The sequence below is a fragment of the Lathamus discolor genome, chromosome 3 (genome assembly GCF_037157495.1).
Source record: "Lathamus discolor isolate bLatDis1 chromosome 3, bLatDis1.hap1, whole genome shotgun sequence".
Lineage (NCBI taxonomy): Eukaryota > Metazoa > Chordata > Aves > Psittaciformes > Psittacidae > Lathamus > Lathamus discolor.
Genome location: NC_088886.1, coordinates 51,775,288 through 51,803,080, shown reverse-complemented (window position 1 = coordinate 51,803,080; position 27,793 = coordinate 51,775,288). Strand labels below are relative to the sequence as shown.

The window sequence follows — 27,793 nt, the reverse complement described above, 5'->3', positions numbered from 1 at the left end:
GATGGTTGATGAGTCCCTGAGGTCATGTTTGATTCTGGAGGTTCCAGGGGAAGAGCAGCTGTAGGTAACAGCTAAGGATTTGCTGTGTAGGTGATGTTGGGCCATAGTGTTTGGAGATTTAAGTGGTTATCACTGATGTGCACTCATCTAAGCAAATTGCAAGTGGCAGATAAGGGAGTAGTTCATACGAACGCTCAGCAGACGTATAGGAGGAGTTTTGTCTCAGCCTTTGAGGAATGTTTAAACAAGCTGCTGCTCAATAGAGTGTTGAACATCCTGTGCTTTGCTGGCTTTCAAAATGTGGCCTGAGTGAATAGGAAAATGCACTGGTCAAAGGGGCTGAAAACCAAACTGATTCTTTAGAGTAGTTGGAGTGAAGGGAGGTGAGGAGACATTTAAAAGTATAAAATGAAGAGCATTCCTTCACATCTATATATTAATGACTTCTTGGATCCTTTTTTCAAATTATACTTCTATGTAAGAGCTGACAGTTCTGACAGCTCAGGTTTTTATGTTGAGGATATATCTGGTGTCAGAGGCAGGATCCCGCATACCCATGTAGTTCCTCACAGCTGGGAAACTGGTTTTGGTTTAGAGGAGACTATCCATATGTTTAAAGCTATACTTGCTTGTGAGATCTCTCTTGCTCAGTTGTTTCTTTGAGTAGATTTATTTGTGGGTTTTTTTGTTTTAGTTTGGGGGTTTTTAGGTCACTCACAGGTATGGTGTACTGAAGAGCACAGTGCTCTACCATGTCACTCTTCTGGATTAACTAGTGAGTAGGATATGCTTTGAAGTGTGAAGACAACTTACAGTGAGGTGCCTGGAAGAGTATGGAAATGGCTGAGACTAATATTTACCAGTAGTTCTGAGTTTAAAATACATGTTTATATGAGCCAAGAAAGTCTGTGGAATTTTTTGATCGAAGAAATAAATGGTTTTGAAATGTCAGTGCTTTTCAGTTTGTACAACACTGGTAAATTCAAGTAAGTACGGTTAATGAATACACATGGTATGATATTTGAGCCTGAAAGCATGTAAAACCTTGTTGACGCAAAGTTCATGTCCATATCTACCAGTCTACCCTGTGACTTCTGCCTTCCTTTACATGAGCTGTCATTTGTGATCCTGAAATTAGACTGAAGGTGTTGAAAGGAAGCAGCAGAGTGCAGAGCCACATTGCCTGGGCCACTTTCAGGGGTTCTTGGGTGTGTGTTTAACCTGATCCTGACAGAGATTCACATGGTTTGGATACTGCGGGCATAGTATCAAGGGTAGAGAAGTCCGCATCTGACAGTTAAGGTTTTCTAAGTGACTTGCCTTGTTCTGAGTTTCTCAATGAAATTTCAGCAATTTCAGAATTAGTAATGATATTCCCTGATACCTCTCATTTCACCTAATTTTCACCTCTGTTGCAGCTGTGCAAAAGCTGCATTGCAGAACTGTGCTCCAAGGTAGTAACATCACAAGCTGCAAAAGCTAGGAACCACTTCATCAGTGCAGCTACATTGCTACTTCCTATTTGTTTCCTTTTGCTAAATCCCTGAGAGTGCCTCCAAAGTTGCCAGTGTGCAAATTAATCTCTCAAACATCACATGGGTTTAGTGTTTCTGTGGAGTTTGTTAACATTGTCATTAGTGAAAGGGAACACTGAACAGATGCAGCTTTCAGTGTTACTGTAAGTTATAACTAGTAAATTTAGTCTCATCTGATGGAAAGACATGCACTGAGTTTATCTGTTGTTAGAACTCTGAATATAAGAGAAAGCTGCTTCTTATTAATTTTGGTATTTGGATTAATTATTTGAGTGGAATTTTGGCCTTGGTGAGTTCAATAAAAGTGTTGTTGCTGATTTTCCAAGGATAGGTTTTCACCAGCTTGGTCCTTCAGTGTTTGGAAGATGAATAGCTGCTGACAGCTGTTACTCCCTAATGTGTAGTTTGTCAAAGAGGGAGGATTGCTGAGTGTACTGCAGGATCAGACACTTATTCTGGAAGGCATAGATAGTCCTGGTAGCCCAATCTGTTTCTGGAATGGTTTAAATTCAACTCTTTTAGTATCAAGGCCATTTTCTGCACTGACTGTGAGAGAGTCAGGTTGGTGAAGGTTTTTTGTGATTTGTTTATAGGAAGTGGAATACACTACTTAGAGTCATTTTCTTAAGTTGCTGAGAACTGGTCCGCTTCTTTCTCTTTGCAGTGTATAGCTGGGTACCTCAGAATGTTATTTTTCTGATTTCTATCCCATGCCTCCAAGTTTTATAGCTGCAGAGCAACATTGCAGTGACTGTGTGCCAAATACCTGTTAAGGATTATTTGAGAAGACAATAGAAACTGAGATTTTAAAACAAAGGGGAAATACTCAACTTTAAATTTTTTAGCAAGACTTTCTCAAGATTCCCTTGAAAATTCTAAGCAGCACTTCTAAAAGCATCAATGATGCAGTAAATGATTCTCTGCAAACTCTTCACACTTGTTCACTGGAGTATTGAATAATCCCACTCCTGCTTGCTTGCTTGTTTCACAGGGTATTCCAGGACCACATGGTAATCCAGGTTTGCCAGGATTGCCAGGTCCAAAGGTGAGTTAATATTTATCCATGTTGCCATGTAAACAAATGAACTTATTAATTACTTTTTGGAAGCTCCAGAACTGTTGCCTGTAATAGAAGCAATTGGCCTTCTTTGGTTTACAGATAGAGACTGTTAGTATAAATATATTTTAATTAAATCAATGAAATTGAACCTCAAATCAACACAAAATAGCAGTTTATTCAGGGTGGGGAAACCCTTCTGTGTGCAGAATGATGACTTGGAAACTGTTATCCATGCTAGTAGTCCGTACTTCCCAAAAGAGTTCCTGTAAATCAGCTCAGCCTCTTTGATAAACTTGAATTTAAGTAGAATAAACATTTAATTGCTGTAACCTTTTTACATTACCTTTTTTTTTTTTTTTTTTTTGGTCAATAGCCAGGCTTTGATATTTAAATATTCTTGTATTCTCGTATTTCTGACATTGTCATGTGATTAATATGTTAGAATAATTTTCTGAAGATTTATGCATGTGATAGATAAAACCAAAGGCAAAATATTAGACTGGAAGCTCAGATAAAACCCTTCCAACTTGCGTGACATAGGCCCTTTAAATAGACTTGACAGATTTGTGCAGTTGGAGAATGCCTTCAACTCATATTTAGTTTGAACAATTTGATAGATATGTTAGGAAAAAAACAGCAGCAACCATGATTTTGGTACAATTCCTAATTGCAGGAATCTGACCTGTCATGACAGGTGTTAAAAACTGCTTGAGGACATAAAAAGAAATTTAATTTCAGTGTCAAACACTGTAAAACAATGTCACCCTGATTCTCATGTGTGCTTTGTTATTATCGAGTTCTATAAGAACAGCTAAATTTGAGATTCATAATTAATTTTTACTATATTTATGCTGGCTGTGTAGTAGAATACATTTCTGGGAAAATAATTGTAACCAATTACTCCTAGGGCTTGTTTTAGAATGTATTTTCTCCTCCACTGGATCATAATTCCAGTCAGTTTTGTAGCTGTCTCCATGATTTTAAGAATAGAAGGAATTGTATGTGTGTGTGCTCGTCCTTATAGATATTTTGCATATTTATAAAAAATACATGTGTGTATATTACTAGATGCTTAGTGATCTCTTTCATTTCTGCTAGACTGTAAATTATCCTTTCAATACAAGTATATTCTGAAACATTTTAAATAATAATTAAGTGCTAACCAGTTTTTAACTGTGAAGATCCAGTTGACCAACACCAACCGCGTAAACTGAAACAGAACACTTCTGTTTGATCATAAAACATCGCAGACAAGTTGCCACTATTTTCTGGCATTAAATTAATGTTAAATTTTATTCTGCCTTTGAGTTGCATGCATTTTCCCTTCTGTATTGAGCCATCACTTACAGGCTTGCTTTTGAAGCACGGAACAACACTGGCTAATGCCCTTATATTATAGTATCCAGCCCTGAGCCTAATCTAGTAGTTCCAACCGATAGCTGATGTTTAATTGGCATTTAATTCCCGATAAACAGTTGGTGAGTGTTTTTAAAGTAATATAGAAGTATTCATGAGGGTTGGCTGCATTCCTGGCTTTCTGAAAAGTGGTTTAGTTAAGAAAAATCTTGTTTGTGGATTCTGGCACTGTTCTGAGTAAACTATAGTGTTACATAGGTTAAATAATGAAGTGCTTTATATCCTCACATCTTGACCTGTGGTGATGTGTTGTTGATTCACTGCTGAAGGCCATGCATAACAATGCTGGTTTGTTTTTTTAGATTGAAAATAATGAAGAGGAACTGTAGCAATAGGACAAGGGGTAATAGGTTAAAACTTAAACTGTAAGGGTTTCACTGTAAGGGTGGTGAGGCTCTGGAACAGGTTGCCCAAAGAAGCTGTGGCTGCCCCATCCCTGGCAGTGTTCAAAGCTGGGTTGGCCAGGGCTTGGAGAAACCTGGTCTAGTGGAATGTGTTCCTGCCATTGGTTGTGGGTTGTAACTAGATGAGCTTTAAGCTTCCTCCCATCTCTAACCATTCTATGATTATGAAATTTGGAAAATGTAAATCGTATTTTAATGCAAACTCACACTATAATATTTTGTTCTTAGTTGAAAAAGTTGCGAGAAAAAACCTGCAATAACGAGTGCATTTTATATGAACATTTCCCCTCCTCTTGCTATAATAGTTGAAAATACTTGTTTTGCATATATCATTCAAAACTGTCTTCCCTGATAATATTAATGTGCTTAATTTCTCTGCAACAGGGCCCTAAAGGAGACCCAGGATTCTCTCCAGGACAGGCAAAACGTGGAGAAAAGGTAATATTTTCTTACTTATAGAGAAATGTTTTGTCTGCCCTATTCTTTTGTTGAAGTCTTGGTTAACATTCAGACAAGCTATAGCAGCACAATACTTAGTATGTTGCATTAGTTCAGACAGTTGTTTAAGGTAAAATCTGGTGATGACAAGTGCACACATTATTGTGTGTTGTGTTGTTATTTAACCACTTTCTTAACAGACTCTCGATGCTAAGATTTGTCCTTTCACTTCAGGTATTTCCTGCTTTAGCCAAACTAGTGTTTGCTCTCTCTGCCAAAAATATTTGAGTATAAATATTTAAAATGGTTCTTCATAGAAGTTGTGGGCTTGGAAGCTTGTGTCTTTCATTTTTACATCACAAATCTACTGACTATGTATGAGACTATATAATGAATGTGATAATACTAAAAATGTATTTGCATGTTTTCATTGTAGTGTGTTACCTACACTATATCTTTTGGAATAGCTTGTATTTATGCTAGGTTTTATTAGGAGCATTTGCTAGTAGTTCCATTGTGGGATGTTTGTGTTAAGTAGAAAGCACTGTAGGAGTCAAGGACCAATATCCATAATGAAGCAAGCATTATCAAATAGCTTTTGTTTACTAGCTGCTGCTGTACATGTAATCAATTATTTGTCTTTAATGCATACATTTTGTCAAACCCTAAAATTCACAAATATGTTTTTGATGTTAAATTGCTGCTGAGCAGAATTCAGAAATGTGGGTTGATACACTGATAAGAAAATTAAGTGCAGCTTTAGTAGAAACAGCAACATTATTTTAATCTAACCAGCTTTTGCTTTTGGCAATCTAATCATAGTGTTGGGAGCTCTGTGTGTCTAAATGAAACTCAAGCTATATTCTTTGGCATAAGCTCAAGCTGCCATAGATCAGTCTAAAGCCCACCCATGTATATGTATGACCTACACCTAAGTACATGTAAGATGCATCTATAATCAAAAAGCTATGGGACTGCTATGCATTTTTACAGTTCTCACTATTTTAGGTTCCTAATTTTTCATGCAAATCAAATTTGCTCACCCTGAGAAATGGACTTGAATTTACCTTGATGTTAACTCACTTTCAGGGTCTGTCCCTTGACTTACTGGATTTGAATTTGGGCACTAATCCTGAGAGTCTCTTCAGTGTCAGTCCTGAGAAAGGAAAAAAGAACCAAAACAACCTTCTCCCCTCCTCCATCTGCAACAACCAGATAAATATGCATCCTTTTTCCATCTCCCTGGCATTCAATATGCTCTAATTCTTATTCACACCATCATGTAGTTGCAAGCTTAAAGAACTTGAATGAGATTGCTATGTGCCACTGTAAGCCATATGCCAGCATAACACCTTTGTCTATATGCATATTTTATGTTGTCTTTTACACAGAGTAGATTTACACCGTGTTTTAGGCAGTATATGTACCATAATGGTGCTCTGATTTCTGGTTGAGGATTGTTGGCATAACAGGAACACAAACAACAGTAATAGTTATATACATTTATTTGTTTGAGGTGAAACCACTCACTTCTAAGGAAGGGGTTACTTCAAGAATTGTACAGCTTTTTCACTTCCATTTATGTTGGCTAAAAGTAAATGCGAGACTGTGAACTAAGTCTATTCCAGCCATGATTTCGCCATGTTGTATGATGCAGGAGCATGCACGTTACACCAGGTGGTCACAGTTGAGCAACTGTTGCCTTTTCAATTTTATTCCTCTTAAAAAAACAATAAAATTAAAAAAAAAATCTGTGCCTGATCAAACAACATTAGCTGTTACTTCATACTGAATGTCCAAGAATGCAAGGAAGATATGAAGCCCTACGTGTTTATAGCCCTGTGTCATGTTTCAGTGAGACATAGTGATTCTGCATGTTTTTGTTGTACAGGGTGATCCAGGCCCCATAGGCTTTCCAGGCCTACCTGGGATCAAAGGCCAAAAGGTAAGGTTCTGTTTCTATTATTGTGCAACCCTCTGTGGTGCAAATCAGTGGCCATTAGGTGGATGTGTGCTGATTATGAGGTGACAGAAGGGCTTTCAACCTGCTGTTGGTACTGTGACCTGTCTACTGTGTCAGGCACCAGGGCAAACAGTGCACAACCTTCCCTTGCAACTAAATTAAGTGAGATCGCAATAGAATGTAAATCACAGTTGCTTAGGTTGGTGTTCTTCAAAAGGCATGGCATGCCCCTGCTCAAAAAGAATAGGTAGTAGGAAAGATAGGCTTGCCTGCGAGATACAGCCATTTTTAAATCAATTTTATTCAATTTTCAGTAATAGGTTTTTAATTTCCTTTTCTGTATTATGTATTTTGTAGTATAGAATAAAGTCCATGGGATCATGTGCTCAGTATTTCTGCACTGATTTATTTGCTTTTTTCCAAATGTCTGCCAGAATTGCTAAAATAGAACTCGGGTGGAATAAGTTCCAATTTTGAATGCCACATAACATGACATGTTTTAATATGAGAAATGTCAGGTGCTACACTGCATTTAAGAAATATACCCAAATTATGGCAGTCTTATGTACACACGAAAGCATAAAGCATACAGGTAGTTTTTGGAAGGGAACACAAAGGATGTCAATAAAGGAAATTAGACAACCTTAAGAAAAGCACAGAATAATCGAGGGAGTGAATATAGTTTATTTGGAATGAGAATTCGTCTAGTCTACAAGGCTGTGATTAGTCTGATGGTGACAAACTGGTGAGGTGGCAAAAATCAGCAAGAAAGCTGGAGGGAAAGTACTATTAAATGCTGCCTTTGCAGAAGATAGTTTGGTGTTACAAATGTAATAGAAAACCATGGAGAACAGATAGCCCAGCAGAAATTTGAAGTAGCTTGTAACGCTAAAGGCAATTGTAAACTGCGCATCAGAAGGAGGGAATGAATTGTTAGAAATGGAGGCCATGGTATTTTTTGCCTTAATTTTTGACACAGAGAAGGAATCTTTGTTTAGTTCTTGCCTGCTATTGAAACAAAAGAAAAATGGCCCTACAACACAATTTATATTCAGTGTTACATTTTAAGATGGCTTCAATCAACATTGTCTTGAGCTTAAAGTGTATGGCAGTTTTGTTTCTTTTTTTATTTTAGCCTAGTCATTCATTTGTAGAATTGACCAAAACAGGGTAACAGTGTGACCAGAAAAAGAAGGTATCGCTGATATTAAATGTAGCACTCCTGCTGGTGTTATTTTGCCCCATGTGTGGCTCATAGAGAAAATTTATAGCTGTGACAGGAATTTGCATTGCCTCTGTTGAGAGTTAACCTACAAGCCTATTCACTGATAGGTTTGTATCTGCTGATCTTGGAACCCCTTGAGGTTCCCAAATACCGTGCTTTCTTATTTCAGCAGGTTTATAGTTTTGCTCTGAAAACAGAGTAGGTTTTGTTCTAAAGCTTTTTAGATGGGAAGCAGCTATCACTTGTTCTAGGTTGACAGGGCTGACTTTTGAGGACAGGGGAAATAAAATCTCATGGGCATCCTGCTCTCTTCCTGCCATAAGAATTCACTCCTCCTTTGAGGGTTAAAGACTCAGGAGAAGGGTGCTCACTTGATCAGTGGAAGTTTTAATCTGTTCCTGTTTTGTACACATGAGACATTAACTTAGATCCATGCTTAAGATAACTTCTGCCTGACCCAGACTGTAAGAATACCAACTTTTGAACACACTAGACCTTTAAAAAGTTTAAAGTATTTCACACTTGTTTTTTTAATGACAAGCCCATAATTTCAGTAATGATCTTTAGTTACTGCTTTTCAGTATGTGTAAATAAAATAATGTGATTTCAATATGTATAAATAATTCACACTGTTAGCTTATTGTGATCTCATAAGTTATTTTCAAAGGAATGTTAGCACAAGCAGCTGTGAAGTAAACCAGCTACAACAAAAAAACTGCAGAAAAATAGCTACTTCCATTTTTGTTTCGTACCCCAGCGCTACCAAGGAATTGCTATGGTATTGAATAAATAACATATTTCTCATCCAGGCAAAAAAGGAGATAAAAAAATCCTACATATGAGTTAATGCTGCGCCAAATTCTACTCGGTTTTGACACTTGGGTTGTGTTAACTGGGCAGTTTCTAAGCAGTGAGATATTTGATAATGAATAAAATCTCCAGTGTGCTTCCAGTTATCTTTAATAGTGTAATACAGATCTGTTTGTTTCACAGCAGTTGTTTGTTTTCATACTGACTTTTGTCAATGTTTTCCTGTAAGACCTAGAAATTTGATGGGTTTTATTTATTGAATTGATCTTCCATACCTCATTAACTGGAGTGGTGACTATGGAGAGCTGAAGTGGAGGGTGTGCTTCAATGCCTCCTGCCTTCCACTGGGCCTGATTGCCCCTATACAGGGTGGCTGTGGAAGAAACTGTGTTGAATAAGTTTTCTGATCAGAATTTGCCTGATGCTAAATTTCTTGTGCAGCATTATTTGGTGCTCATACAAAAACATGTGTTATGGAAATTTGAGGCAAATGTGCTTATTGTTTTCACTTTTTTTGACAAAAATGACTTTTGAGAGATTTTGAGGCCCTCAATGGAATAGAACAGCACTGAAAAACTACTGTTTTGGATTAGAATTGTAAAATTATGTGTTTCTTCATAAAAAGCTGAGAATCTACAGGGGGTTTTTAGTGAGATGGCAAACCAAACATATGTTAATAATTGTGACTCTGGGAACGGATTACTGTGATTGACTTGATTTTTCATTACATGCCATGTGTCGGAGTATGCGTCCTTGGGGTTGCATGTAAAATATGCCATATTTCTCATGCCTGTCACACACACTATAAAAAGCCAAGTTTTGCTCAGGGTAGGGCTCCAAATTTGTTCTAGCATAAGAACACAAAATTGCATGTTTGTGAAGTGTTTAGTGCTGTGTTTCTTTTAGGCATCTTTTGAAGCAGAGAAGCAATGGCAGGAGGTGAGGGTTAGTCTGAGGAGAGTGCTGTTTCCAGAGTAGCTGCATGATCTCCTATCTGGAGCTGTCTTGACAGGACCATCTCTACACCAGCACTCAAAACTTTTATCAGTCCAGAGACCTCACAGAGCAGAAATCCATTCCTTTCCCATCTCCCGAAAAGGGCCTCCTTCACTGTACAGACAAGCAAGTCCTTGGTTGTGCTACCCAGAGTACTGGTGGATAGATTGTCATCCAAAGGACAGTACTCCTGAACATTAATTTGCCTGGGATCATGCCAGTACGTTAGAATGACTGTAGTACCTGTGCAGTGCAGCGCCTTTTCTGTCACTTTCCGTAGATTAGTATTTCTGTATAGCTGATGGCTGTATATAGCATTATAGCGTTAAGTATAAGACTTCACTTACTGAATTTTAAATGTTACAGAAAACCTCTTGGCTTTCTAGCAACATTGCTGGTGTTGTGCCAGATGTATTTTAATAACAAATGCATAGAAATTCTAGTAAAACACAGTGGGCACCAGTAAGATGGAAAGACTTGGCTTAACAGTCCTTGCTGTTACAATTTAACATCTACATTTTAATATATATGGGCTTCACTCAGTCTGGGTCCCACTGTGCTAGGCATATGGTAGAAGTCAGACACTTAAGTCTCATCTGAGTTGTATTAGTTGGTGGTAAAGTTTTTCCTCTCACGCAGACCTAAGTATTCTTGCAACTTGCTGTGTTTTTGTGATGTGCTTCAAGTCTCTATTGCTGTAATTGGACACCTCAAACCTTTCTCTTCCACACTGAGCTCTGAAATCAGAGCATTAATCTTCATTAGAAATTGGGAGGTATTTAATTTATCAAACAAGCACATACAAACCTGCATTCTTGTTTACTTGCATCATAGTTCAGAGCAAACTGGGTTTTATTTAATAGGTAAGCTCAAGAACACAAAGCCAAGCTACTAAAAAACCTAAGAATTTTAAAAGGATTAGTAAGTCACAGGAAAAGGAAACCCCTAAGTGAAAACTCTCTCATTTGGGGTGATACTCACTTCAGCATAGTTTAACTTCATTCCCAACCAGCATTAAGTAAGTCAGAATGAATTAAAGCTGTGTAAGCTCTGAATATGGGCATGTGATTCTAAAATATGATTTCAGAGCAGTTTTCTCTGGCAGAAGTGAGATGCTGTTGTGTAGAAACATGCATACCAGTTATCAGTCATCCTTCTTAAGCTCACAGTTCCTTGTGTGCCTTCTTTTGAGACTGTCCATACGGATGTTAATCAGTTAAACTGATCCGCTTTGAAAAGAAATTGTGATAAACTTCTCTGTGATTGTTTCTGTGTATAGCAGCATTTGTTTTCCTTTTCTCCTTGTACAGAAATGATAAACTACTGAGAGATCTCTTACAGCAACACCTACTTTAGTTGATTGTTTAATCATAGAGAGAGGGTAAAACTCTGAAATGGGTAAAACTCATGAAATGCAGAGTGGGCTGGGAGATAAAAAAATATATGGCATTGAGGCACATTTTGAAAGCTAAAGATGAGTTACTGGCTTATGCTGGCCTCTAAATTCTGCTTTAGCAATTCAATAAAAAAAATCTGATTTTAGACAAGCATTAATGTAGTAAATTGGGATATATCACGTTAACTAGTTTGTTGAGTTTCAGCTCCTGGCTATCTGTGTTACAGCTATTTTGTTCCATCACCCTTACACTTGCCCCACCAGCAGTGCAGACCTCCTTCCTTACATACAAGATAACATATAAATTACTCAAGCTACAGGAAAGGACTGAAGCCAGAATGCACTACAATTTTGCAAACTGGCAATGCTCTGTGCATGATAAGCAAAATGAAAGGACACGTGTGCTTTGTTGGGTTTTGAGAAAATGAGGCCTTTAGGTTTCTTAATGAGTACATCTGTTCTGGATCAAGTTTCCTCAAATAGCCTGTAATAGCAAAGGTCAAATTTTGAAGCCTTACATATATGGTCTTCTGTTGTCTAAAATTATCTATCAGAAAGCAAAATTATTCCATCTTTTAATTTTGTATGTGATAATAAAATTAATTTCATGCAGAAATACTCTTATAGTCATGCAGAAGCTTATTAAAAAATTTGGGATACCTGATCTGCTGAAATCAGTTGCAGAATTCCTTCTCATTACAGTGGGTCTCAAGTCTCTACTACTGAGTATCATCATACCACAAGGCAGCCAGATGTTTGACATCAGCCAAGACACTCCCGCTACTCAATCAATGTCTTTAAGGCCAATTTTATGATAGATTTCTATCCAGAATAGGGATTGTTTTGGTCTTTCCGTTTCAAGCTGCAGCTTTTGGAACTTACATATTCCCAGTACCTCTTGCAAAGGATGTGGAGACCAGATACTTGGCTTCTGCATCAATCATGCGACTGCTAACAGCCTCTCTTTTAGGCCAGCTTGTCTGGGTATGTTTAGTGCAAAGACATCCAAGAAGAAGGTTCCTCTTTCAAGTGTACTGTTGCAGATGGCAGGTTCCAGCTCTATTTTTAATTCTATTTTTAATTTAAGAGCTGAGAAATGCACAGGGAATGAAGTTTAACAGCTTTATGATTCCAGCACTATAGGGAAGAGGTCTGGGATGCGAAACAGGCTATTCTCCCTACCGGTGTAAATTCTGTAATATAAGGGCTAGAATTTGTTCTATGTTAATTTTAAAAAGAGATATCATGTGCTCTGGAAGGTCTGTTTGTCTTGAGAGTGTCCTAATATAGGCTGGGATGACCCTCTACTTATACCCCTTCTAAACTGCCTTGTTCAGAAAGGCCATCATGGCAAGGATTCAAAATGGGGAAATGCAGTGTACCAAATCCAGTTCTTCAGTTTCATCAATAACTGGCAACAGCATCCCATGTATTTATTTGTTTAAAAGAGTACAAGTCTGGAGCTGTCTTTAAGCATGCTGATATCTAGGAATTTTCTAGACTGCATTGAAGATTTCTTACTCCTTTTCTCTAACTCAGCTTTCATGTGAGCTGCTGAATGTAAACCACAGTAATGCTGCAGGCAGACAAGTCAGGATAACTTTTTCTTTATAATGGGAGTTTGGAGTAGGAAAAAAATGTCCATTTTGTGTGTTTAACTGTATTTATCACTTACCTGTTTCTCTACCTGCAGGGTCTTAAGGGTTATGTGGGACTGCAAGGGCCACGGGGTGAGCAGGTAAGTGATGAAAGTTTAGTACATTATGCTCTGCAGATGAACAATTGAGGGTAGAAGGTGGCATAATCCAAAATAAGTGTTCAGTATAAACAATCAGTTTAAATTACTGGCTGCTTAAGGAAATATTTGATAGTTCTTGGGCAAGAATTCAGATTATTTAGAGACCAGTGTGGTAAAAAATTGTCTAAATGAAATGGAAAAAGACCAGCTTGTTTTTCTTCAACTACTACACTAGCTTGGTGGAGGTTGAAGTAACATTCTTGTTAGAGGCACAGTTTGGAATCTCTCAAAGCCTCAACTGATTTAATGCATTTAAAATCCCTTAGCATTTAGAAAACAAAATGGTTATTTAGTGCTTTTTTTCACTTATATGTCAGTTGAAGAAGCAGTCTGAATGTAAATTTCAAGTACATCCAATTGCTGATGTGTCTTGTTAACATTAATGAGGGTCCTAATGGCAGAGTAGATGGAAGCCTGACTCTCCTTTTGGATGACACTGACAGGGAAATGGTGATGATAACAGATGATAGGCACCTGAAGGAATGTGAAAACTTACAAACATCATCCATGACTTCAGTGAGTTTTATACACACATTTTCACTGAATGGTAATTTTATTATAGGCCTACAGGCATTTTTCTGTAGTGACTATGAGATAGCAGTGAGTAAAGAGATAGCCAGTGGAAAAAAAAAAAGGCATTCTTAACATTATGAGAAGAGTGTCTCCATATATGAAGTTGCAGGTGAAAACTAATCAGTTGCTGCCATGGAGGGAAAAAAGTGAAGCTTTCATGGAAAAGTAGTTCTGCTTGGTATCCACACAATCAAGCATGTAAGTTCCTTCAAAGGCAATTCATAGTCAAGAATGTGAAAACTGATGATGTGCAACTGTTTGATATCTCGGTGTTCATTCTTAAATGATGCTGTAAATAGTTTCCTTCATTATTATCACTTAGAAAATACTCTGATGTAACTTTTAAGAGAACACTTTGGATACAAGTTTTATTTTGCACTTAGCTCTTACTGGTGGTATTTTCAGGCCTGGCTGGTGAAGGCGATGAGTTAGACCAGTTACTTGGCATCTGTAGCACCTACCTGTTTTGTAGGTTTTAGAAGCTTGCACAATGATGACAGACATTCCTCTGAATTTGTGAATTGTGGAACTCCTTGAACAGCTGGTAACTAAGGAAAGGTGTTAAAAGATAAGTTGAAAATGCAGTGATTCTACTGCTTGGGGTATTTTTTTGTTTTTTTTCATATGCCCATATTTAGAGGTACAGTTGAGCCAAAATAGGGGACCACAAATCTCACTTCCATGAACTGTCAGAAGATTAATCACTATTGGTTGAAAGCAGGTGACAGAATCATCTCAATGGCAGCTTATTTAAACAAAAAATACTGCAGCCCCTTTTTTCATCTGCACTTCTAAGTTTTGCTTCCTGAGATTGCTGTTCCACCATAACTCTGCTCTGAACAGCTTGGAGAGGAAATCTTGATCCATTGCTATGTTAACCCTGACATAGGACAGTGAGTGGAAGGGTCAGGCTGGGAGAATGTCCAATTTATGGACTTAGCTTGTTTAAAATAAAATGAACTGAGCAGTGATGGGTGGATCCTCCTACGTCTGGACCCGTAATGGACTCATGACATTTGGTGACGTTTCAGAAAAGTGTATTTTCTCAAAAATAAACAGGTATGTTAAGTAATAAAACAACAGAAATTGCATTTGGATTTGATTAGGAGAAAGAAGATGGAGAGAAGTTCTGTGCATTTGTGACTAATTCAGTGCTATAATGACCTGATTCTGGGAGAAACAGAAGATTTGGCTTTGTAAGGACGGACACAAGGATTCTTTAATGAAATGTATTTGTTCAAATGCAGCTAAGGCCAGTGCATTTACTTCATTACAAGAACCTGTCTCCTGTAGTCCTCCTCAGTTACTCTTTGTGAATAGCATCTGTGTTTTTATTATGGAAATAAGGGGTGCACGCTTGTATTTCACAAAATCTTAGACTACTCTTCTTGTAATGCTCTTTAAAGGATATGTAACTGAAATTGGTGGAGTTATGTATATATGATGAGTTCATTGCAGGGTGTTGCTGTGTAGCTTACTCTAAAAGCAATTTTTTTTTTTAATGAGCTTAAACTGTGTCACATGACTAGGTGCTAAAAGAGAAATCCTAAAACCCAAAACAAATAAACTCCAAAACTTCTAATTTTACTTTTTTCCCCCCCACCTCTTTTTCCCCTCAGGGAATTCCGGGAATGGCTGGCAACATTGGGATCATTGGTTACCCTGGCAGGCAGGTGCAGTAACTATACTAATGTCTTTGCAGTTTTGGGGGTGGTCTTGTTTGTTCTTTTCAAAAGTACCATATCTAACTCTTTTAGAACTACTAATAATATAAAGATATTTGTTTGCATCCTGTCATTTATCCTTGAAAAAAACCGCTTTCAGAGGTAGTGCCCACGAGGTAATGTTGAGTCTCATGACGTTTAAACTTGGATTGTTTAGATACAGTAAAACTGTACCTTTCTGGAATACATAAATGATATTACCAAAGTACTGAATGTCTGAAAAGTTTACACTCCTTCATAAACTTCATGTGGTTGTATGTGTTTTATTTTCATATTTCAAGTCCAGAAGCAATAGGAAACCACCTGTTGTAGTGTATTTCCTGCTGATGTTCATCAGTGTATTTACCTCACTGCTGAAATCATTTGTTCAGCCCTTTAGGGAAACAGAACATTAAAAGATATTTTTTCTTTCCCCCCGCCCCACTGAGATATTGGAGAAGGAGAATCACTAAAACCAGAAAGCAGCTTTCTATAAATACAAGGCACTTATAGAAATACTGAGTTTATTTATTTATTTTAGTTTACATGTAAGCTAACAGATACCTCACTCCAGTAATACAAATAAGACATAAAGTAGAAGCAATCACTGCTTTCCACATATATGGGCCAAATTCAGCAATTCACTTTGTGGTTTTTTGTCTGCTTAAAGGGTGAATTTGACCAATATTAAGTGTTTTATTGGGTAAGGTTTGTAATGGAATTTAAAATTCCATTGCAGTATTTTAAATATGGTAACGATAACATGTTTGTATTGAATCATATAAAATGCTTAGAGCATTTGGACTACATATGCTATTCTGACATTAGCTTGAAAATAATGGGAAATGTGTCCAAATATAAAAGCTTATGAAAAATCCTGTGGAATTACGTCACTGAAATGCCAGATCACTGGGTCTGGAAAAAAATTTCCTACCAGAAGAAATAATTTCAATGTAAAGAAATTTTCAGTCATTGTCTAAGTTTCAGCCATGAATTAATGGGAGACCTTTCTGAACGTGGTCCCCGGGGGCTGCTTGGTAACACCCTCTTCAACCTAAATAAATTTAAGACTGTATTGCCAATTTATAGTTAACAAATGCTGTTACAGTTCTTTTAAATACAGTATATCTAGTTGTTTAAGATGAAGTACAACTCATGTCTTTTTGTATTAGGGCTTAGCTGGACCAGAAGGTAACCCAGGTCCTAAGGGTGTAAGAGTAAGTAAGCATTTTAAGAATTTTGGCATGCGTGTCTATTTTTATCCATACAGTACATCAGAAGGGGGATGAGGAATTTCATTCAGCTCTGCCAGTTGTATGCCCACTGATCACTATGTTTTTAGAGAACCTACAAATAAGAAAACATAGCATTTCTTTTAAAATACATGTTGTAAGGATTTCAGGGCTTTTTTTTTTTCCTTCTTGAGCAGCATAGAGCAGTCTTCCATTGTTGCCCTTCCTCTTACTTGGAATGCCTGCAGACAAGAGAAGGAAAGCAGTACTAAATGTGCGTGTGTGAGAGCTGGGAGTGAAGAGGAGCGGACATTTCCTGCCTGAAGCATTATTTTCATAATGGAAGCTGTCAAGAAGGGAGACATATCTGGCATTTGCAATCTGTAACAGCCACAGAAGTTGATAAAGGGAAAGTGTCTTGTCACATAAAAGCCATAAAAGTGATCTTGAGATTTTAGAATGGTTCTGTTGTAGTCATGTATGGCCCAGGGATTGAACGCTCTTAAATGCTCTGCTGAGTCAAGGTTTCCTTTTGGTTATTCTTGGAGGTAAAATAGGTAAGCTTTTTTTCCTGGGAGTCTGATTATTTTGTATTTCTTTTTTGAATTTTATTTTTGCTTTTTTTCTTTTTTTAATAGGCATATGTGCATGCCTACACGTGCTTGTGTGTATATAGGTATTTTTTCAGGCTGAATCTCGCCATCAGGCAGTAGACATGGATTTCCAGAAACCTGCATGTTGTTGGTTGCACCTAGGATCTGAAGGAGCCTTTTGCTACTTGTTTTCAGGTGCTCAGCTCATGCTGTGCAAGTTGCTGAGCAGTGTGCCGTGTTCTCAAATATCTGTTAAAATAATCTGACTGTGTTGCTAGATTTGCTGTTCTCCTGTTTTGGTTTGTTTGTTTGCTTTAATGTAGTTACTAGAAGCCTTTACCTGCAGCAGCTTCTTAAACATATGTCTGGGTTTTTTGGGGTGGGTTTTTTTGATGTCAGTTTTCATTACATTGAAGGGGAAACTTGATTTGTCAGGATTAAGTGCCAACAGATATCACACCCTGAGGGATTGTATCTTTTACATTTCTTCAGTTTATTTTTGCTTAGATTCTTAATGCACTTGTCTCGTTCTCCCCTCAACCAAGACATTGATCCCACTTGCTTCCTGAAAAGTTACTACGTCTCTGTTTACACAAAGCTAAAAATGGCCAACATAAGAGTAAGTTTAGGGAAGAACACCTATCAGGTCTTAAGGCTAAGTCCTGTGTATGAATTCTGCAAGCAGCTTCCAATGAAAAATGATAATGCAGCACCGTTGAGGCTGGCTACTGTGCCATGGAGGTGTATAGCAACATCATACAGAGTATCTTCAGAGCTTCAAGTTTAGAACATTCCTGTAAACAATACTCTGCTTATGAGCTGTTTCAAGAAAATAGGGGGAAAAAAAGATCCTTTGTTTTCCTTACTCTCAAAAGGGCAACCCAAAGCCCCCAAATCATTACAGTTGGAGGACTGGAGAGAGAGAGAGATATGAAAGCAAGGGATTCTTTTTTAGTACCTAATAATATTTCTGTTCCAATCTCAGTTGGAATCTGGTAGTTTAGAGTTCATCTCTAGTATTATTTTTGTGAATTGTACTATAATTTCTGCTGTGACAACAGCATGTTTCTGTATCCATACAACTGATTATATGAGAGACTCTATTTCTGCCTTTGAGGGGAAGATGGGAGAGAAATGCATTTTGTGACTGACCTTCAAGAAAAACACTTTGCCTGTGACAGGGTAAACTTTCTGGGACTCTGGCATATAGCAGTGATCACAGTGTTGTTAAAGATGAGAGCATGTTTTCTGATGTATTTCATGGATAAGATTAACTTCAGCAGTTTTTTTTAGATTTCATTTATTCTAATAAATAAGGTCCCTGATGCAACTTTATCTTATTGGAACACTATTTTAGTGCTTCTTTATTAATTTAATCTATACCCTTGTAAAAGGCAATTGTTTTTTCTGTTGTTTGGAGAGTAAATCCTAGTCACAAATTTGAGTTTCACTGGTACTTTCAAATAAGTCTGAATGTAATCTCTGGGTATTGAACTCACAGCTGGCCAATACTGAAGGACAACCAGTGTTGGTGGGAAGCAGTCTTGTAATCAAGAATTATTGTTACACTTTTTTAGGGCTTTATTGGACCTCCAGGTGTAGCAGGACATCCAGGACCTGAAGGAGAAAGGGTAGGTTTATTTGGAACATTAATGAAATATTGATGTTTGGGTGGTAATGCAAGGTATGTCAGAATGGGGGAAAAAAGTCTACACAGTATAACCATTCATTTGAATCTTTTTCTAAAAGCAAGACTGATATCGAATAAATTAGGGCAACAAGAAAAACTTCTATAGGTAAATTGGGGATAAAAGGAAGAAAAGGGAGAATGTGGGCCCCTTTGGAAGGAAATGGGAGACCTGGTCACCTGGGACATGGAGAAGGTACTCCATGACTCCTTTTGCCTTAGTCTTCACCAGCGCATGTTCCAGCCATACCTCCCAAGTCATAGAAGGTGAGGGAAGTGACTGAGAGAATGAAGAAATGCCTGGTGTGGGAAAAACCTGGAGGTGCATAAGTCCATGGGACTAGAGCAACCTGGTCTAGTGGAAGGTATCCCTGCCAGTGGAAGGATCTTGGAAGTGGATGAGCTTTCAGATTCCTTCCAACCCAAACCATTCTGTGATTCTATTAAATAAATAGGTTATATCTAATTAGTCTAATTAATTAAATGCACTTGTGCTAAAGTTAAATGGGGATCAGCAGCTGTAAATTATTATTTTAATTTAATCTAGAGCTGAAAGGATTAAGGCTATTTTTTTTTTACCACCAAGGGTCCATAAAGAGTATTTTCATTGAAGCAATTTCATTCAGTCAGTCATTAATAATTATTTGTCAGTTGACAGATGATGTTTGTAATAAACCCAGTCCTGGAAATCTTAATCTCTGTCACTCTCTTGTGCTTGAGTCTTTTCCTGTTTTTCTTAGGCGCAAAGGATGTCTGGCCGTGTAATTTGATGGAATCAGGATATGGCCCTTCTTTATAGTTGTTCTGATGTGGCCACAGTGAATACAAGCGAAGTTTGTGTTTCTGCCTCCCTGTTATAGGACATTGTCTCCATGATTTTTTGCCCTTTTTTTTTTTTTTTTTTTTATGGTGTTTCTTCTCACACTGTCTTTTCCAACCAAGTGGAGGTTCATTACTTGAATTAAAGCTATTGAAGAAAATAAAATCTACTTACGATGGGTTACTTTTTTCTCAGGGCACCCCAGGCTTTCGTGGGAAAAGAGGTCCTAAAGGGAGACAGGTACAGTTTTTGATGCTTGTTAAAGTTTCTGCTGCCAATGCACCTGTAATTCACTCTAACTTAATCAGCTGAAAAGTTTTACTTTTTTCATAGGTGACTCTTCATTGGTTTCATTTAGTACTTTGCAGTACTGAAAATTCTGTGCAGATTACAACTACTAGCTGTTCTGAAGTGAGGAAGACTTAATACAATGAGCCTTGTGGCTACTTATTGATACCAGTTACCTGAGGGTTAAAAGATGACAGAAACACATAAATATATTTTCTATAATTAGTGTTAGCGCAAGATGCAGACACGATGCAAGTTTTATAAGTCTGATTTTGGTGTTGGTTTGAATGCAAATCAGCTGCTTCTGATGTCTGGTATTTCTGGACAATGGTAAATTAAAGTTGTCCTCAACATATATTTCTACAGCTGAGAATAAACACAAATCTGCCAAATATACGTTATCAAGGTTTACGTATTTCCTGTGGTATATCTTCAATGCAAAGTGCTTGTTTTCTGCTGCAGCCTTATTATTTTAAGTCTTTGAAGCTATCCAGGAGTTTCCAATTTTAACTTGCTTGCGGTTTGAGATTGGAAATGGCAATAGCAATCTGCAGTTGTGCACTCGCTTGCACTGAGAAGTTCGGATGATTTTTATCTAGAATGCTGAACAAGCTTATTTAGCAGTAATAGCGTGGCTACCATCATTTGACCCTTATGTATGCTATGAAAGTTGCAGAATTCTAAAACCAGTCAAAAAAAGGCGCTAACCTTTGAGAGAGTTCCTTCTGATATAACAAAAGGCAAGCAAAGTGTCATCATGTTGCTAGACTCCTCTTTCTGAAGCTGCTATAAATGCTATAAAATCAGAGGATGTTTTTTAATTATTCAGCTAGCAGAGCAGAGTACTTCTGTGCTTGTTGACCATATTGTAACTTACTTACAGTCTGAATCAAAAGGTTTCGCTGAGGCTTCTGATTCCCAGTGTAGTAGTTTGTTTCAATCTGTAACAGCTGGTGCTGTGCATGCAGTGGTAAGCAGTTATTTTTCATTTACAATCACAGCACAACTTCTTTCAGTGCCAGGCTGTGCTCTAATAAGGACTTTTATTTATCTAAATCAATTCGGAGAGGTTTCACACAGGTGACAGAGCACCAAAAGCACCTCTGCACAATGCCCATGGTTACCTTCAGTCAGTCCTGGTTCCCGCACAGTGTTATTTCCTCAATCCCAGATCTTTTCTATGATCTAGAAAGTACTCATTTGACTAAAGGCTACTAATATAGGAGCAAAACCAGGGGAGCAATTGCATGGGAACCTGACTTGAAGTACTTTGTTTGGATTGAAAGCTTAGAGAACGTGTGTTATTTTAACCTCTAACAATGACAGCTGTGATGGCAACATCTTTTGACACAATGCCTGAGAGTTAACAGCACTGGTGTGTTGAGGCCCAGCACTGTCCCTAATGGAAATTTGGAATGAGAATTGCATATTGCCTGCAGTCAGGCTCCTCACTGTGTGTTCTAGGATACAACTTATTTCTTTGGACAAAACTTCTGTCAATAATAATACTTACGGGGGAAAATAACCTGACTGGCAGAGATCCTTTTGAAATAAAACAGATCCCAAATATGAGCTCATTTTTGGAAAGTAGCATTGATGTATAAGTGGATCATACAAGGAACTGTACACTTACAATTCAAAATGCAGGCTTATTGAGTAGTTACTCATATTTGTAACATCTCTGGCATATATGAAATGGAACAAAATATTCAATTGCCAAAGTCTTTATCGTGAAGATTACAGAGTGAGGGTTTGTTTGAATTTTAGATTAGGTTTGCAATCAATATGCTTCAAAGAAAATATATCATAGAAACGCATATGTATTCAATTTCTTTCCATTGTATGCTTATAGTACAAAATTTAGCTAGTTCTGAAGTATTTTTAATGCCTTGTCTGTCCTGTTAGTATGATGCATCATGCTTTTACATATGTAGTTTGACCACATTTGGGAAAATGTTTTTACATATTGTTTTCTTCTGTGTGGGGTTAGCTACAACCAGTGGTCAATGTGGCAGAACAGACCTTGTAAATTATACCTAAAATGTATTAATCAAGTCCGTTTTAACTGTAAAAACAGATTCTCTTTTGTATTACAATTATGAATAGTCATCCTTTGCATGTTTTATAGTAATGTTAAATGATAATGTTGATGTAATAAAATACCTGTTGCACAAAAATAGTATTACTTCAAATTTTGGACTTTTCCAACTATTCTCCTATGTTGCATTTTCCTTAAATTTTTCTACTAAGAAGTTTTGTCAGCATTAGTTAGAACATGCTGTGGAGAGTGGGATTATGATGACTGTGGGTAATCTGTCCCTTTCGTAACTCATGCTATGCTGGGCTCCTGCACTTATATGCACTGAACTGTTACATGAACTGCTTATATAATTTGGTGCCTGGTAAAGCTGTCCCGTTACATTCTCCATCTCACTTTTGATGCCTCATTTGTGTGTTGTCTTTGTGGGTTTGGTTTGGTTTGTTTTTTAAGATCTTCCTGCATGCTACAGCTATTCTGTCTCTTTCAATATCTACCAATGGTAGGCAGTACAACCAAAATACTGTGCTGTTAAAGAAAGAGTAGCAAATCAATCTTTGCCTACATCTTTATCAGCTGGTAGCTTTAAACAAAATAGGCCCTGTCAAATATACGTTCTGCAAGTGTGAAATTTTACAATACTTTTTCAGAGTTGTGCGGAAATTTGACCAGTCGTGCACAGATTGAGAACCAATTAAATCTACTTTATTAACATTAACCTATGAACCTCTACTTTCTAAATAAGGCAATAACAATATAAATACCTGTACTGTCATATCTTATAATTATGGCTATAGATTCCTCTTTGTGAGTTCCATGGTCAAATCCTGAATAAAAATTGAATTGTGGTGAGAGACCTTCCTGTCTTTTGCTTTCCTGTATTTGCAGGACAATACAGGAAAAAAACTCCAGTCAAAAGCAACCCAACAGGTGGTACAGGGAGTGTTAAGCATGTCTCAGATTAATCCACAGTATCATGCATGGTGATGGCAACTAAGAGCCTATAAAGTTGTTCCAACATATTGCATGAGTTTGGTATTAGCTTCATGTGTTTCTTCTAGGGAAATAGTGAGATCTGCCTGGCAATAGTACACTGATTAAATCTTAAACAATAAAAATTAGTTTTAAATTATTTTATTTATTTGTTTTTTCTAAAAACCAAACAAAAAATCTGCAAAACCTAAATCACTTTTCCCAAGCAACTTGTGCCTTGGCAATGGACAGCATCAGAAAGAAAGAGGTGATCCTGCCCCTCTACTCTGCTCTTGTGAGACCTCATCTGGAGTATTGTGTGCAGTTCTGGTGTCCTCAACATAAAAAGGACATGGAACTGCTGGAACAAGTCCAGAGGAGGGCCATGAGGATGATCAGGGGACTGGAGCACCTCCCGTATGAAGATAGGCTGAGGAAGTTGGGGCTGTTCAGCCTGGAGAAGAGAAGGCTGTGTGGAGACCTAATAGCAGCTTTCCAGTATCTGAAGGGGGCCTATAGGGATGCTGGGGAGGGACTCTTCGTCAGGGACTGTAGTGACAGGACAAGGGGTAACGGGTTAAAACTTAAACAGGGGAAGTTTAGACTGGATATAAGGAGGAAATTCTTTCCTGTTAGGGTGGTGAGACACTGGAATGGGTTGCTCAGGGAGGTTGTGAGTGCTCCATCCCTGGCAGTGTTCAAGGCCAGGTTGGATGAAGCCTTGTGTGGGATGGTTTAGTGTGAGGTGTCCCTGCCTATGGCAGGGGGGTTGGAACTAGATGATCTTGAGGTCCTTTCCAACCCTAACTATTCTATGATTCTATAAGAAGAAAAACAAACCTGAGAGGAAGCAAGAAAAGTTGGAGCCAGTAAAGTGATTGTTTAAGTCTCTGGGTGCAGAGTAAGGCAAATATTCACGTTGCTAGGGACAGTGTTGTTTGAAAAGGATGAAAAAGTTGATTTCTAATGAACATGTGTTACACTGAGACTGCAACCATTAATATTTGGGGAAGAGTAAGGAGAGCACAAAAGACATGTTTTAGTGAATGCTGTGGGTAACAGAAAAAATGGAAGTAAAAATACTGAATAGAAAAAGAGACTCTAAGCAAACAATTCAAGTAATACTTGTTCAATATTGCTCCTAAAGCACTTCAGTCATCTGATTTTGTCTTATGCTTACATTATGTATAGTTATCTTTTTTTGGTTATGATTTTATGAGACAAACACCACTGTTCATCTGAACTGTGCAGCTGCTGCTCACTTTCCTCAGTCTCACACTCTGAATCCACTTGCTGATGTCCTGCTTTCTAATACCTATAGGAATTCGTGTTCAAACCACCCTGCATGTCTTGGATAATAACGAACAAGCTTTCTCTCTTCTGCTTTAGGGTTTTCCAGGTGACTTTGGAAATAGAGGCCCCCCTGGTCTCGATGGGAATCCTGTAAGTATCACATTGTGTGTTGATTAGCATGGTAAAATTTGTAACACTCTCAAATGGAAAGGCAACTTTTGCCTCAAAGTAGTGTCTTGAAGTCCACAGAAAAATTTTGGACTGTTTCTTTTCCATGGAAATTGCTAGGATAGAACTGAAGTAAGTAATGGTATAAAAAAGAGAGAAAAGGACCAGAAAGTTGCTGAGAGAACACAGAGAACACAGTTTCCACTGCTGCATGTGCTAACTACCTTGAGAACTGGATGTCTTGCTATGCTCATTGCATTACTGATGAATGTTTTGTCTTCAAAAAATCTTGCATGGGCTATACCTTTGCCTTGTCTATTCAAACCATTATTCTAAGATCACCTTAACAGAATGGGAATCCGTGTGCACGCCAAAAACCTAGCTTTCATACACTTGTTGCTTGTGCATTTGATAGTTGATTTTGTCCTTCGAACTGTTACTGAATACAATTACACTAGTATGTCACTTAGTGCACTATAATCAGTATGATAACAACTTTGTCCTTGGCAGCATGTGCAGGCTAAAGTGCTCTCGTGGTATGGTATTCAAACTGTGGCAGAGTCACGTCAGTTCACTGGCTGCCCTCAAAGGAGCTTTGCTGCCTTGCTGTATTTGTAGGGACTTTAGCTACGGACTCCACACTCAGGTTTCCTTTTATATGAGAAATCAGTGAAAGGGCTTCAGGGCAGATAAGGGAACAGCAGTAAGTGCTGGGCAAAAGAGCGGCTGATTTGCATCTGCTTTTGTTGTTGGATGCTTCTTTGGAAACTGCTATCAGTTTTTGTTTAAAGGATGTTCTGATACAGACCAGAGGCAGCAAATAGGCAGAGATGGTCTTGTTTCTGAAGGCCTGCTCTTTCCTGTCACCCATTTTACTTTAGAAGAGCTTACATCAGTTTTGCTGGTTGGTTATCTACATTTGGTGTAAGCATTTTGGAACATAGGAATATAACTACTTTGCTTTTTTGGTCCCTGAGGCGAAGTTCCCCTTATGGGACTCTCAGGTGATGTCAGTATGGTGTTTTTCATCTTGAAAGCCCTCTGAGGCATTGTGAGTGTCACCAACTGCTTTGCAAATGACATAAAAAGACTGGTTCTTCCTTCCCCTCCTGGTACTCCCAAGTCTCCCTCCGTTCCTGATAAAGCAGACGTTGTCTTTCCACAAGATCCGCAGAAAACCAGTACTTTAATAGAAACAAGCTCAAAAAGCCTCGACCTGAAATTACAGACTTGCGCTTCACATAGAATCCTGTTTTAACACAAGCACTTGCAAACAAGTTCCTTCTAATCTGCCAAGACAGCTGCTGATCTTACTGCCTTCTCTGACAGGTAGCAACCCTTCTCCTGCCTCCCCCAGAACTCATCCTGCAAGGCTTGTTCAGGCAAGGAGCCAGAGCTGCAGCTGCAGGGGGCTGCAGTGCTAATGGGATATTTACAGAGCCTGTTCCTGAGGTGGCAGTGGAGAACAGGGGCTGCCTGGGATGGCAGGAACTCGAAGGGAAGATGTTTCTTCCTGCGTGCTGACTTGACACTAATGACATTTGTCTTAATACCTAATTTCTTCTGCTTAACTGAGCAATGCCATCCTTCATTTCCACAACACCCTCTTGGTTCTCTGAGGATGTCAGTCTGCCTTGGAAGATGTTGATAGAGCATTCAACTTTCACCTGTGGTTAGTTTGAAGCAGGTTGGAGAAGCTGCTTAGTCACCAGAGGGAGGAGAGTACAGAGGTGTCCTCCGTGCCATGCTCAGTAGCCGTTCCCTTCCTGTTGAACAGCTTCAGAATGGGCTCAGATTTATTTGCCTTAAAATTCCCTTCACTATGGGTGCTGATGTGCTGCAGTGAACCCTCTGTATCATATCCATTGAGTATTAGGTCCCAGGTTTTGAGACAGCCTGGGCAAAACATCCTGACCTGGAGGCCTACAGTAGCCCTTTCACACTGGGCAAATAGACTTGGCAACTGTTTTCCAGACTGGTTTACGTGTGTTAAACTTGGGTGCAGCAGAGGCAGTAGTAGAGTACTGTTGAATTTGTTACTTCTACAAAAAGTACAAATACTGTAGTTTGTATCAAGAAATACTTTTCCATAAAGAGAATGCAGCCTTTAACTTGCAAAGGTCTTTCTGTGACATGAGCTGGTTTCGTATTTATCTTTCAAATGAATCTTAATAAATTCTTGTGGTATTTTGCTTGGTTGTTTGTTGTTTTTTTTAATTCCCACCGCCTAAAAAAAACCCACCTTTTTTCTTCTTTCCATTTTAAATGTCACTGTAAAAGAAAATCTCATATTCCTTGGTAATGCAGGAATGATTTTATGATGCAAATATCTTCAGATTCATTACCACAATCAGGGATTTTAATCAGCATGTTCCCCTGTACAGTGGTAAGCTGTCATTTTTCAGGACCTCTATGTAAAAATTCCAGCTGACTTTCCTTGTAGATCACTTTTATTTATCTTACCCCTGGGAATTGTTTTAAATGCTAAAATTCAGATAATCTAAAATTCCTTTTATTTGAAGGGAATTGTTGGTGGTGTTGGTCCTCCTGGATTTCCAGGACTAAGAGTGAGTATGCTTTATTACTTCCTTTGATGTGCTTCATTAGAATATTTGTCTTGTATGTTTGTGAAATATTAAAAACAAATATAAAAATCTGGAGATTTTAACAGATTCTGGTTTAGTCATGATTTTAACTTCAACCACTCTACAAAGCTGCTGTCATATTGTTGGTATGGAGTATTTCTAAACTTGGTTTGGATTTGTGTACTTATTTCTGATCTGGTGCATCAGGGTTTTTTATTTGCAGTAACCAAGTTTGCCAGTTTGTAACCCCAAAGCCAGTATTACTTTTTGAAAAGGTGCAGTACTCAGACATTTTAACACAGCCCTTATTCGTTCCTGTATATGGCTACTTAATTCTAAGCAGAATCAATTCCTGAACAGGGTTACGTTATCTTGTATACAGTATCATATTCAGTTTTTTATAGATGTTTTTAGAATGTGATGCTTATTATGTAGTCGCAAGCTGTAGTTGTATAAATACACTAGAGAAGCTCTGTGTCAAGAATGAGTCCTACATGAGGTGGGAAAGACTGATACTATCACAACACCTATTCTTACTCCCTTACTTTAAGTAAATCATGTGTTTACTGATAGAACACTACTGATAGAAGACCTGGATTTGATTCTTAATGTTGGCTCTATCAAGGTTTGCTACCCAGCAGTGTTCATAGTTCATAACGTGTGGGAAAACATAGCATGTTTACACTTGAACTAAGAAAGCCAGGACTGTCTCCAGTGGTGGGGTTTTTGATATCTGGAGATCTGAAACATTTTGGTAAGTTTGTTAGCTTACACTGATGGTCATCATGATGGTTGAAGTG

General features: G+C 38.0%; 1 protein-coding gene across 9 annotated transcripts in view; it reads left to right on the top strand.

Moving 5' to 3' along the window:
- COL24A1 (collagen type XXIV alpha 1 chain) overlaps window positions 1-27,793 on the top strand; it is a 140,587-nt gene that overhangs the window by 23,150 nt on the left and 89,644 nt on the right. For all 9 annotated transcript variants that reach the window (XM_065675219.1, XM_065675220.1, XM_065675221.1 and 6 more), the window contains 10 exons: window positions 2,527-2,580; window positions 4,800-4,853; window positions 6,745-6,798; window positions 12,937-12,981; window positions 15,234-15,287; window positions 16,490-16,534; window positions 18,720-18,773; window positions 19,845-19,889; window positions 24,337-24,390; window positions 26,931-26,975. In XM_065675219.1, the coding sequence (XP_065531291.1) occupies window positions 2,527-2,580; window positions 4,800-4,853; window positions 6,745-6,798; window positions 12,937-12,981; window positions 15,234-15,287; window positions 16,490-16,534; window positions 18,720-18,773; window positions 19,845-19,889; window positions 24,337-24,390; window positions 26,931-26,975 (504 nt within the window). The remainder of the gene's footprint in view (window positions 1-2,526; window positions 2,581-4,799; window positions 4,854-6,744; window positions 6,799-12,936; window positions 12,982-15,233; window positions 15,288-16,489; window positions 16,535-18,719; window positions 18,774-19,844; window positions 19,890-24,336; window positions 24,391-26,930; window positions 26,976-27,793) is intronic.